Source organism: Pseudoliparis swirei, chromosome 5 (assembly GCF_029220125.1).
Source record: "Pseudoliparis swirei isolate HS2019 ecotype Mariana Trench chromosome 5, NWPU_hadal_v1, whole genome shotgun sequence".
NCBI classification, from domain to species: domain Eukaryota; kingdom Metazoa; phylum Chordata; class Actinopteri; order Perciformes; family Liparidae; genus Pseudoliparis; species Pseudoliparis swirei.
In genome coordinates, this window is record NC_079392.1 from 27,012,223 (window position 1) to 27,026,003 (window position 13,781).

The 13,781-nt window shown below is 53.8% G+C and overlaps 1 protein-coding gene across 1 annotated transcript in view; it reads right to left on the bottom strand.

Moving 5' to 3' along the window:
• Positions 1 to 225: 225 nt before the first annotated feature.
• Positions 226 to 13,781, bottom strand: part of prdm5 (PR domain containing 5) — a 39,199-nt gene continuing 25,643 nt past the window's right edge. Inside the window, exons 14-16 of the mRNA XM_056413956.1 lie at positions 6,349 to 6,434; positions 3,872 to 3,976; positions 226 to 1,723 (exon numbers count right to left, since the gene is read on the bottom strand). Of these exons, the coding sequence (XP_056269931.1) occupies positions 1,559 to 1,723; positions 3,872 to 3,976; positions 6,349 to 6,434 (356 nt within the window). The 3' untranslated portion in view covers positions 226 to 1,558. The remainder of the gene's footprint in view (positions 1,724 to 3,871; positions 3,977 to 6,348; positions 6,435 to 13,781) is intronic.

Consider the following 13,781-nt stretch of genomic DNA (forward strand, 5'->3'; position numbering starts at 1 on the left):
CGGCCCCGGCTCCCAGGACAGGCCTCAGTGTAACAGCGGGAACCCCCCCCCCCCCCCGTTACATCAACAGTTCACCAACACATAATTAGAGCGGGCGCAGGAAGTGGATGTTTGGTCGGCGCTGAGGTTTCATACATCCCAGAATGTAAAAGTGTGAAGTGACAGTTCACAGTGTGCAGAGCGGGGGGGGGGGGGGGGGGGGGGAGGAACCGGACACCGAGAAGCTGAAGGACACGAGAAGCTGTATTGAACAACGGAGGACACGCTAAACACCAGAACCAACAGGTACATCACAGAGGTCAACACAGAGGTCAACACAGAGGTCATCACAGAGGTCAACACAGAGGTCATCACAGAGGTCAACACAGAGGTCAACACAGAGGTCAACACAGAGGTCATCACAGAGGTCAACACAGAGGTCATCACAGAGGTCAACACAGAGGTCATCACAGAGGTCAACACAGAGGTCAACACAGAGGTCATCACAGAGGTCAACACAGAGGTCAACACAGAGGTCAACACAGAGGTCAACACAGAGGTCATCACAGAGGTCAACACAGAGGTCAACAGACTGCACACAGGAACGCTCACGGGGATCCACCTCGCGCTGCAGCGCCACGTCAAGAAACACCGTGAACCACGCGGTGCAGCTTCCAAAAAAAGATGGTGGTTTGTTCTAAAATAATAACATAACAATGTATGCTAACAACTTAACATGTTGACGTAGCATGGTAACATAACATGCTAACGTAACATGCTAACGTAACCCAGTAACATAACATTTTGACGTAGCATAGTAACATAACATGCTAATGTAACATGGTAATGTAACATGCTAACGTAAGATGTTACGGTAACATCTTAACGTAACCCAGTAACATAACGTTTTGACGTAGCATAGTAACATAACGTGGTAACGTAACATGGTAACGGAACATCGCAACACCTTATTGCAACATTGTATCATAACATCATATCGTAACATTGTCACGTAACATCGTACCGTAACATCGTACCGTAACATTGTATCGTAACATTGTATCGTAACATTGTATCGTAACAATGTATCGTAACATCGGAAACGTAACATCGGAACGACGTGACTAGCATAAATAAATAGCTACTTTGTAGCATAACGTCACGTAACAAGCGTAAATTCAAGGTTAACTTTTGGTTGGAGACACAGACATCGGGCCCCGTGGTGAAGGTCGTGACTTGAAGAATCCTCCACTCCCCCCGGTGGAGGTTCACGGTAACGCATCGTCACGGCGGCTGGAACACGAAGCGTGTTTTAAACTCTGGTTCGGCGCGTGTCGTCATGCTGCTGCCGTTGCTCTGTGGCTCAACGGGGTCAACACGTCTGTAAACACGCCCACATACAGCTAAGGAAGAGCCTGGAGGCGGAGCCACTCGCCGGTTAGGAGTCACGGAGGCGAGCGGCGACTTCAAAGCACAACGACGGGACGGAGGCCCGAGGCGGCCATGTTTCTACCCTTCAGGAGCAACGCTGCTGCTACCGCTCCATCCGGGCTCTGACGGAGTGATCATATACGGGGCCTCAGCCCTCCGTCTCCCCGTGGACGTTCTCCAGGTGCACCTTGAGGTAGTCGTTCCTGGTGAACTTCTTGTGGCACAGCTGGCACTCCGCCATGGGCCGGTTGGGGTTGTGCGTCAGCTTGTGTCTGCTGAGCATCTTCTTCAAGCTGAACGACAGGTCGCACACCTGGACACACACACACACACACACACACACAGACACACACACACACAGACACACACACACACACAGACACACACACACACACAGACACACACAGACACACACACACAGACACACACACACACAGACACACACACACACACACAGACACACACACACACAGACACACACAGACACACACACAGACACACACACACACACAGACACACAGACACACACACACACACACACACACAGACACACACAGACACACACACACAGACACACACACACAGACAGACACACACACACAGACACACACAGACAGACAGACACACACACACAGACAGACACACACACACAGACAGACACACACACAGACACACACACAGACACACACACACACACACACACACGTGTCAACATGTGGACTCATTCAACAGTAAACGTCTCATTTGCAAACTTAAACTTAACGTTTCAAAATGTGCAATAAAATAATGACATTAGTGTCAGAAACAGAGTTTACCAACGTCTCTGTTCCACCTGCTGGACACTGACTTCAGCTTCATCATCGCCATCCATCCATCCATCCACCCACCCATCCACCCACCCATCCATCCACCCATCCATCCACCCATCCACCCATCCATCCATCCATCCATCCATCCACCCACCCACCCATCCACCCATCCATCCACCCATCCATCCACCCATCCATCCACCCATCCACCCATCCATCCACCCATCCACCCACCTATCCACCCATCCATCCATCCAGCCACCCACCCATCCACCCATCCACCCACCCACCCATCCACCCACCCATCCACCCATCCACCCATCCATCCACCCACCTACCCATCCACCCATCCATCCACCCATCCACCCACCCATCCACCCATCCACCCATCCATCCACCCATCCATCCTCCCACCCATCCACCCATCCATCCATCCACCCACCCACCCATCCATCCATCCACCCATCCACCCATCCACCCACCCATCCATCCACCCATCCACCTACCCCCCCCCCCCCTCTTTGTCCCACTCACAATCAAACGCTCATGTTTATCTTATTATCTTCATAAACACATGAGAATGGAGCTCCAGATGATGTGAGACGCTCCGCGGCTTAGTCCTGAAACCGGAGGCGGAGCCGCGGATTAAAGGCTTATCGGGGCGTCGGGCTCACGCAGGATCTGGAGGATCCGGAGTCGGCCGACGGATTAGACGCGATGGGTTTTGTGTTTTTTCCGTTCTTCAAAGAATCCGACAGACATCGGGATCCCGGCGTCGCGCCCGGCCGAGTGTGAGAAGTCACACGAGAAGAAGCTCTGAAGGTCTTCAGGTCTTCATCTCCACACGAGGACGGTCCTCTGGCCACGCCCCTTGACTCGCTCTGTGTTCTGGAACTACAGTTCCCAGCATGCATCGGCCGTGCTCCTGGACCGAGTTTACAGGGCGGCTCGTCTTGACCAGGAGACGAGGAGACGAGTGTGTGAGCGTCGGTCCACGGGGCGGAGCTCTTCTTCCTGAGATACAGTGTGTGTGTGTGGGGGGGGCTCAGTGTTCATTGTTCTGGACGATGTGAACTCTGTGACCCCGTGTGATGCTCCAGGAGGTCGAGGGTCGAGTGTAACATGATGGCACCGGAGCTTCAGGACTTTCGCCGGCTTAGAGAACACGATGGTTCTCCGGTTCTGTGGGGACGAGCCCCTCCCTCCCTCCCTCCCTCCCTCCTCCTCCTCCTCAGACGGATTTGGTTTTACGGACGCTGACGCTCACCGAACGTCCGTATATGGGTCCTCCAGGTCAGGAGGACTGACGCTGGCTTTACGGTTGTGTGGTGGGCTTCAGTCTGAACTCAGTCTGAAGGGTTTGTTGTTGTTTTGCGTTGCCCCCCCCCCCCTGATCTTCATCATCACGACTGTTGATGATGAGGTGATGCCCCCTCTGATCCTCTCAGTGTGTTTATGTGAGACCGGCCCAGTCGGCCCCTCCAGAGAGCCAGATCACTATCTGAGCCCCCCCCCCCCTAAAACGCTTCCCCACATCTGGCCTGGTGCCACCACACACACACACACACACACACACACACACACACACACACACACACACACACACACACACACACACACACACACACACACACACACGCGGGGATACTCACGTCGCACTGGAAGGGCTTCTCCCCCGTGTGGGTCCTCATGTGCTCGTCCAGCCCTCGCTTCTGGCTGAAGGCTTTGTTGCACTCGCTGCATTTATACGGCTTCTCCTGCAGCGACGCACACACACACACACACACACACACACACACACACACACACACACACACACACACACACACACACACACACACACACACACACACACACACACACACACGCGTGAGAGACGATGCTACACACACACACACAGCCTTCCTCCCGTAATGACACACACGTGTGTGAGAACGCACACGCACAGCACAGGAGGAAGACGAGGGCGGCGCGGCCTCTCAGGTTCACGCTCTCCCTGTGAGAGGATGAAGATGTGAAGTCGGGAGGAAATGAGCCGCCATGGAAACCACATGGACCCCTTCAGGAGCGGGAAGGAAACCCCAGATATTCCCCTTTGAACGCGTATCGGAGCGCCCTGCAGAATATCCACACCTCATCAGTTTACCCAGGAACATTTCCTCCCAGCGTGTCGGAGCGAGTGAGTGTGTGTGTGTGTGTGTGTGTGTGTGTGTTGTGGGCCGCGATGAGGGGGCGTGTCCAAGGCGGTGACACCTCCCGAAGCGTCCAGATAGCGAGCGCGGGATCGGTTCCCAGCGCCGCTCTGTGGGAGGCCGGCTGATAGCGAGGGGCTCGCCGCCCGTCCGGAGCTTAGTTGTCACGGGAACGGGGTGAATGCAGGAAGAGAGGGTCCTGGGAAAAAAAGGTTTTGCTATCGGGTGGGCGGGGCCAAGGAGCGCCGAGTGACACGCGATACAAAAGGAGGTAGAGATCGGGTTCACTGCGCGTGGGGCTTTAAGGGATGCAACTGTTTGTTGCTTACAAAGGGTGTGTGTGTCCGTGCGCGTGTGTGTGTGTGTGTGTGTGTGTTCGTGTGATGCAACATCCCTCCTTGGATCCTTCTTCTTGAGCGTTCTTGTACGACAAAGAAAGAGAAATGTACCGAGGGGTCAGAAGAGTTCAAAAGGTCAGGAAACACATGGATGGACTTAGGTGATGTCATGTACCCAGAATGCATCACTCTGACCACGGTAACATCGAACATCTGTACCTGGCGACCTTCCCTCTCCAGCAGCTGTTGAGCGCTGTGACCTTTGACCCGACCTTTTCCTCCTCAATCTGACCGCCGTCGGCGAGCAGAGCGTCTTTCAACGCCAAGACTTTTGTTTATTTGTGTCGCGTGTCGTCGGGAAAACACGAAAAAACATCGAGCCGCAAGAAAAACAGTTTTCTGTTTTACATTCAGTAATGTGAAAGTAGTGGCACGTTAGCTGTTAACTCACGTTAGCTGTTAACTCACATTAGCTGTTAACTCACGTTAGCTGTAACTCACGTTAGCTGTTAACTCACGTTAGCTGTAACTCACGTTAGCTGTAACTCACGTTAGCTGTAACTCACGTGAGCTGTTCACTCACGTTAGCTGTTAACTCACATTAGCTGTAACTCACGTTAGCTGTTAACTCACGTTAGCTGTTAACTCACGTTAGCTGTAACTCACGTTAGCTGTTAACTCACGTTAGCTTTAACTCACATTAGCTGTTAACTCACGTTAGCTGTTCACTCATGTTAGCTGTAACTCACGTCAGCTGTTAACTCACATGAGCTGTTAACTCACGTTAGCTGTTAACTCATGTTAGCTGTTAACTCACGTTAGCTGTTAACTCACGTTAGCTGTTAACTCACGTTAGCTGTTCACTCATGTTAGCTGTAACTCACGTTAGCTGTTAACTCACATGAGCTGTTAACTCACGTTAGCTGTTAACTCATGTTAGCTGTTAACTCACGTTAGCTGTTAACTCACGTTAGCTGTTAACTCACGTTAGCTGTTAACTCACGTTAGCTGTTCACTCATGTTAGCTGTAACTCACGTTAGCTGTTAACTCACATGAGCTGTTAACTCACGTTAGCTGTTAACTCATGTTAGCTGTTAACTCACGTTAGCTGTTAACTCACGTTAGCTGTTAACTCACGTTAGCTGTAACTCACGTTAGCTGTAACTCACATTAGCTGTAACTCACGTGAGCTGTTCACTCACGTTAGCTGTTAACTCACATTAGCTGTAACTCACGTTAGCTGTTAACTCACGTTAGCTGTTAACTCACGTTAGCTGTAACTCACGTTAGCTGTAACTCACATTAGCTGTAACTCACGTGAGCTGTTCACTCACGTTAGCTGTTAACTCACGTTAGCTGTTAACTCACATTAGCTGTTCACTCATGTTAGCTGTAACTCACGTTAGCTGTTAACTCACATGAGCTGTTAACTCACGTTAGCTGTTAACTCACGTTAGCTGTTAACTCACATTAGCTGTAACTCACGTTAGCTGTTAACTCACGTTAGCTGTTAACTCACGTTAGCTGTTAACTCACGTTAGCTGTAACTCACGTTAGCTTTAACTCACGTTAGTAATACACACCATGACGGGACTCACCCGTGTGTGTGTGCGGATGTGCATCTTCAGGCCGTCGTTCTTGCTGAAGGCTTTGTCGCAGTAGGGGCACTGGTAGGGCCGCTCACCTGGGGGGGAAACCAACACGTCACACAGCTGCGACACAACAATCAACAATCAACAATCTCGTGGATGCAGTTCTACCCTCACGAGGACTCCAGGTGATCGTACCTGGACTGAGGAGGAGCGACGTAGAGACCTGTCAATCACCTGTAGCCCCGCCCCCAAAGCGCCCCCTGCTTCACGGTCTGACTCTACAGACCATGAAGTATAAATGATGACATCATGCTGTATAGAAGAAGACTGGAAACTAGAGACTGAGACATGAACTCATGTTCTCATGGACGGAGGAGATGACTCTTTCACAAGAGAAACCCCCCAAAGCCCCGTTGGTCTCTCTCAGAGCCCCCCATTGGCCCTCAGAGCCCCCCGTTGGCCCTCAGAGCCCCCCGTTGCCCCTCAGAGCCCCCTGTTGGCCCTCAGAGCCCCCCGTTGGCCCTCAGAGCCCCCCGTTGCCCCTCAGAGCCCCCCGTTGGCCCTCAGAGCCCCCCATTGGCCCTCAGAGCTCCCCGTTGGCCCTCAGAGCCCCCAGTTGGCCCTCAGAGCCCCCCGTTGGCCCTCAGAGCCCCCCATTGGCCCTCAGAGCCCCCCGTTGCCCCTCAGAGCCCCTGTTGGCCTCAGAGCCACCCGTTGGCCCTCAGAGCCCCCCATTGGCCCTCAGAGCCCCGTTGCCCCTCAGAGCCCCCTGTTGGCCCTCAGAGCCCCCGTTGGCCCTCAGAGCCCCCCGTTGGCCCTCAGAGCCCCCCGTTGGCCCTCAGAGCCCCCTGTTGGCCCTCAGAGCCCCCCATTGGTCCTCCATTGGCCACGAGCCCCCGAAAGGCTGGCGTGGTCGGACCCCGGTCGGATCAAACCCTCCTCCAGATCCATATCTGTGAGCGAGGGGGGGGGGAGTGACAGGCTGTCTGTCAACCGGGGGGGGGGGGGGGGGGGGCACATGGCTCCGTTTACCTGCCGATGCTCCGATAGCCGGCTGAGCCCACATGTGGACCGCACAGACATTAAGCCCCGGCCGGGGGAGCAGGGCGGAGGTCCTGGGTCTGGTGATTAGTTTCATGGCTGAGGCCCCGTGGCCCCGTGGCCCTCACGGTGGAGGAAACCTGGTTCATGGATTATTAATATGACGGAGGCCGCGCTGCAGTCGGGTGGAGGAGACACCGGCTTTCAGCCCGGTGACGGATGGTGTTTTTATTGGAGGTGTTCCGGCCCTTTAAATAATAATACGGTTCATGATCTGTTTCCTTGGGACTCAACATTAAAGTGGCTCCCAGGGGTTTGTGGGTAATATCCTCGTTCCTCCTCGCGTTGACTTTTTAAATATTATATCTAAAAGTCCACGAGGGTTTGGAATGTGGACAGGAAGTGGACGTCGTCGTGGTGACGTCGCCCGTTTGGTTTGAAGTGTTCTGCGATACCACCGCCGCCATCTTGGATTACGGCCATCGCCATGTTGGATTTTGTGCAACCGGCCAACAGGAAGTGACCGTATGTAGAGAGAGGGGGAGCGACGTAGAGACCTGTCAATCACCTGTAGCCCCGCCCCCAAAGCGTCCCCTGCTTCATGGTCTGACTCTACAGACCATAAAGTATAAATGATGACATCATGCTGTATAGAAGAAGACTGGAAACTAGAGACTGAGACATGAACTCATGTTCTAGTGTCAGTGAGGGGGGGGGGGGCTGCATTGTCTCAGGTTATATTTACTCACATCATCCCACAAAGTATTTAGAAAGAGAAGCTTTGACAGCTGTCACATACACACACACACACCCCCCAGGGCCTTGGAGTGATACATGGTGTAACCTCCCGTCGGCGTGGAAAGGGTTAACTGGTGTTGCCTGATGATGACACGCTGTGTGTGTGTGGGGGGGGGGGGGGGGGTCCTGGTCCGTTGTTGACCAACACCAGAACCTGAATCCCAGATGTGTTGGAAGACCCGGGTCTGGTGTAGCATGTGTGGTGTCGGGTTCAGGCCTCGAGTCCTGGGGAAGGCATTAGTGCGCTAATTGCACCGGACCTATTGTCAGCCAAGAGGACCGAGACCAGGAGGACTACAACCGAGAGGACTACAGCCGAGAGGACTACAACCGAGAGGACTACAACCGAGAGGACTACAGCCGAGAGGACTACAGCCGAGAGGACTACAGCCGAGAGGACTACAACCGAGAGGACTACAGCCGAGAGGACTACAGCCGAGAGGACTACAGCCGAGAGGACTACAGCCGAGAGGACTACAGCCGAGAGGACTACAACCGAGAGGACTACAGCCGAGAGGACTACATCAGAGAGGACTACAGCCGAGAGGACTACATCCGAGAGGACTACATCAGAGAGGACTACAGCCGAGAGGACTACAGCCGAGAGGACTACAGCCGAGAGGACTACAGCCGAGAGGACTACATCAGAGAGGACTACAACCGAGAGGACTACAGCCGAGAGGACTACATCAGAGAGGACTACAGCCGAGAGGACTACATCAGAGAGGACTACAACCGAGAGGACTACAGCCGAGAGGACTACATCAGAGAGGACTACAGCCGAGAGGACTACAACCGAGAGGACTACAGCCGAGAGGACTACAGCCGAGAGGACTACATCAGAGAGGACTACAACCGAGAGGACTACAGCCGAGAGGACTACATCAGAGAGGACTACAGCCGAGAGGACTACATCAGAGAGGACTACAGCCGAGAGGACTACAACAGAGAGGACTACAGCCGAGAGGACTACATCAGAGAGGACTACAGCCGAGAGGACTACATCAGAGAGGACTACAACCGAGAGGACTACATCAGAGAGGACTACATCAGAGAGGACTACAGCCGAGAGGACTACATCAGAGAGGGCTACAACCGAGAGGACTACAACCGAGAGGACTACATCAGAGAGGACTACAGCCGAGAGGACTACAACCGAGAGGACTACATCAGAGAGGACTACAGCCGAGAGGACTACATCAGAGAGGACTACAGCCGAGAGGACTACATCAGAGAGGACTACAGCCGAGAGGACTACATCAGAGAGGACTACAGCCGAGAGGACTACATCAGAGAGGACTACAGCCGAGAGGACTACATCAGAGAGGACTACAGCCGAGAGGACTACAGCCGAGAGGACTACATCAGAGAGGACTACAGCCGAGAGGACTACATCAGAGAGGACTACAGCCGAGAGGACTACAACCGAGAGGACTACATCAGAGAGGACTACAGCCGAGAGGACTACAGCCGAGAGGACTACAACCGAGAGGACTACAACCGAGAGGACTACAGCCGAGAGGACTACAGCCACGAGATCACACTCGACAGAAAATCTATGGTCACTCTTCCCGATGAAGGATGAATCCTGATTCTCTCTCTAAACGCTTTACAGCCACCAGACCTGGAAGTGGGCGGAGCCTCTGAAACCAGAGACACTCCACTTACCGCCGGATTGTTGGGGATTACGAGCGGTGGGCTTCGTGGTAACTGATTTAGCATGTGCTGAAACGGGACCCGTCTCTTTGACCCCCCCCACGGCCCCCGCTGTGGCCCTCACACTCCTGGGCTGCTAATCGATCCGTTTGGCACCCCTTGTGTGTGTGTGTGTGTGTGTGTGTGTGTGTGTGTGTGTGTGTGGGGCTCGTCTGGTTAGCAGATGCCTGCAGTCGGGCCCTCGTGTTATTATGGGATGGCTCCGGTCTGAAACACATTAGCTGTCCGTCACAGGGCCAGGTTCAGACGGCGGCCCTAAACGGTCCCGCTCGGCACACGGCGGTCGCCCCGCGGTAACGCGATACCGCTGCGTCGCCTTTGATGCCCCCCCCCCTTCCTCCACCACCCCCCCCAACCTCCCCTCCTCTGCCCCCCCGACAGCTTTCACACTTGACCTCCTCCATCAGCGCCGGGGCCTCGGCAGAGTTCTCCGCTTCCTCAAAACAAGCGTCCGCTTTACGGGGCGCAACCATGGCCGGACTCGAACCGCCGACACGCGCCGCCATGCGCAGTAAGAGCTGCGAGAAGACGACCATGAGGGACCACGAGGGACTATGTGGGACCATGAGGGACCATGTGGGACCACGAGGGACCATGTGGGACCACGAGGGACCATGTGGGACCATGAGGGACCATGTGGGATCATGAGGGACCACGAGGGACCATGTGGGACCATGAGGGACCATGTGGGATCATGAGGGACCACGAGGGACCATGTGGGACCATGAGGGACCACGAGGGACCATGTGGGACTATGTGGGACCATGAGGGACCATGAGGGATCATGAGGGACCATGTGGGACCATGAGGGACCATGAGGGACCATGAGGGATCATGAGGGACCATGTGGGACCATGAGGGATCATGAGGGACCATGTGGGACCATGTGGGACCATGAGGGATCATGAGGGACCATGTGGGACCATGTGGGACCATGAGGGATCATGAGGGACCATGTGGGACCATGAGGTGTGGTCTGGTTCCATGAGGGACCATGAGGGACCATGTGGGACCATGAGGGATCATGAGGTGTGGTCTGGTTCCATGTGGGACCATGAGGGACCATGTGGGATCATGAGGGATCATGAGGGATCATGAGGGACCATGTGGGACCATGTGGGATCATGAGGGACCATGAGGGATCATGAGGGACCATGTGGGACCATGAGGGACCATGTGGGACCATGTGGGATCATGAGGGACCATGAGGGACCATGTGGGACCATGAGGGACCATGAGGGACCATGTGGGACCATGAGGGACCATGTGGGACCATGTGGGACCATGAGGGACCATGAGGGACCATGTGGGATCATGAGGGACCATGAGGGACCATGTGGGACCATGTGGGACCATGAGGGATCATGAGGGACCATGAGGGATCATGAGGGACCATGTGGGACCATGAGGTGTGGTCTGGTTCCATGAGGGGCCACAGTCACACAGCGCCGCGGCCCCCGGTGAAACTTCATCACGATGAAGACGTTTATAATCGGAACTTCAAAATAAAAGCCTCAGCGTCAGACCCGTCATGAGATGCTACACTATTTAAATGAATAAACCTTTACGTGTCGTTGAGCTGTGGCCACTGAGCACAAACCGCCGTGCGTCTGGTCAATCAGCTGTCAAATCAACAAATACATAAACACGTGAGTTGACAGAGTGTTTGTCTTCTTTTATCTGCCACGCAGACACACACACACACACACACACACACACACACACACACACACACACACACTCACACACAGGGACGTTTATGCCCGTCTGTTAAAGTCAAATCAAAGTAAAGCGTCGTGTGATGAAACGTTTCACAGATGCTGAACGTTCAGAGCTCAGAGAGCCTGAACGCCTCACGCCCGTTACACTTTATATATATATATATACATATATTAATACCAGGGAGGACACTTACACATGTTCTTTAGGGGGCTTTGTTCCCCCACTGACTGAAACCCAGTCCTCTTAACGAGCACAGGGATGTAAACATGGCCGCCTGTGATTGGAGGAGCCAAGAGGAGCCAAAAGGAGCCAAGAGGAGCCACAAGGAGCCACAAGGAGCCAAGAGGAGCCACAATGAGCCACAAGGAGCCACAAGGAGCCAAGAGGAGCCACAAGGAGCCACAAGGAGCCAAGAGGAGCCACAAGGAGCCAAGAGGAGCCACAAGGAGCCAAGAGGAGCCACAAGGAGCCAAGAGGAGCCACAAGGAGCCAAGAGGAGCCACAATGAGCTAAGAGGAGCCACAAGGAGCCACGGGGAGCCAAGAGGAGCCACGAGGAGCCACAAGGAGCCACGAGGAGCCACGAGGAGCCAAGACGAGCCACAAGGAGCCAAGAGGAGCCAAGAGGAGCCACGAGGAGCCACGGGGAGCCAAGAGGAGCCACAAGGAGCCACGAGCAGCCACGAGGAGCCAAGAGGAGCCACGAGGAGCCACAAGGAGCCAAGAGGAGCCACGAGGAGCAACGAGGAGCCAAGAGGAGCCAAGAGGAGCCAAGAGGAGCCACGAGGAGCCACGAGGAGCCACGAGGAGCCAAGAGGAGCCACGAGGAGCCACAAGGAGCCACGAGGAGCCACGAGGAGCCACGAGGAGCCACGAGGAGCCACGAGGAGCCAAGAGGAGGAGGCGTGGGTCCTGCAGGGCGTCGTGTGAGGACGCTGAATAAACACCTCCAACGGCACGGCGGGCTCATCACCACCATCACATGTCGTTGATGTTGTTGTTGTTGTTGTTGTTGTGTGTGACGAGGTGTGAGCTCGTTAGGCCCAGCTGGGGCGAGTTGCCGCATTGCTGGGGGCTCGTTGTTTCCGCTCGTTAAAGCGACGCATCTTTGAACTGTTAGCGAAGATGATGAAGATGATGACGACGATGAAGACGATGATGTGTTCCCTCACCGCGCCGAGGCGTGAATCCTCAGAGGAGATGAACGCCCGTTTCCTAAGAGGCTGAACCTGCAGCACGCCACACGGTGATGTCACCCGGGACCCGTCAACGTTTCCCTTGGCAACGAATCACTCCCATGAGCACACACACACACACACACGCACACACACACAGACACACACACACACGCACACACACACGCACACACACTCACACAGACACGCACACACACGCACAGACACAGACACACACGCACACAGACACACACACACACACGCACACACGCACACACACACACACACGCACACACGCACACACACACGCACACAGACCAGGGCTGGACTGGGACAACAATTAGGCCCTGGCATTTTTGGCCCAGACAGGCCCACCCCAATCGGTCGGACCACACCCACCAGCACAAAAATACTCGCCTTATATACTCGTCTTATATACCGTGCTGTACAGTCATATATATACAGTATTCCCCCAAACCACTACAAAGATGACTACATGCAGTAAGCAATGGTACCAGTGCAAATAGACCAGTGTACTCACTCACTCTTGACTGGCGGTGGTGGCCATGGGGTACACAATCTCCATACTTGACTCAACTGCAGCTTGACTTGCCTGGACATACAGAGTCAAGGAGAGATGATTACAAGTAGGCCTAACTTTAACTTAACAAGGTCCAAAACAATAAGAAAGCTATTAAAACTATAAGTATCTGCTCCTACTTTGTACTACTGTATTTGACATAGTGGCTGTCTGTATACATTGGCTCTTTGTAGGCTATACATGTTCTATTCTCTTTGTATGTTTGTTAGTTTTGCAATAATAATAATAATAATAATGCAGCTTTTTTGTTCTTGTTGCCATACTGTAGGTCACTGAATGACATCACTGGAGTCATCATGCATCACACATCGACATCTTTATAAGCCCTCTAAGATGATTATTTGTTGAATTGGATCCCCATTAACTTATTTGCCATCTTGGTGACAG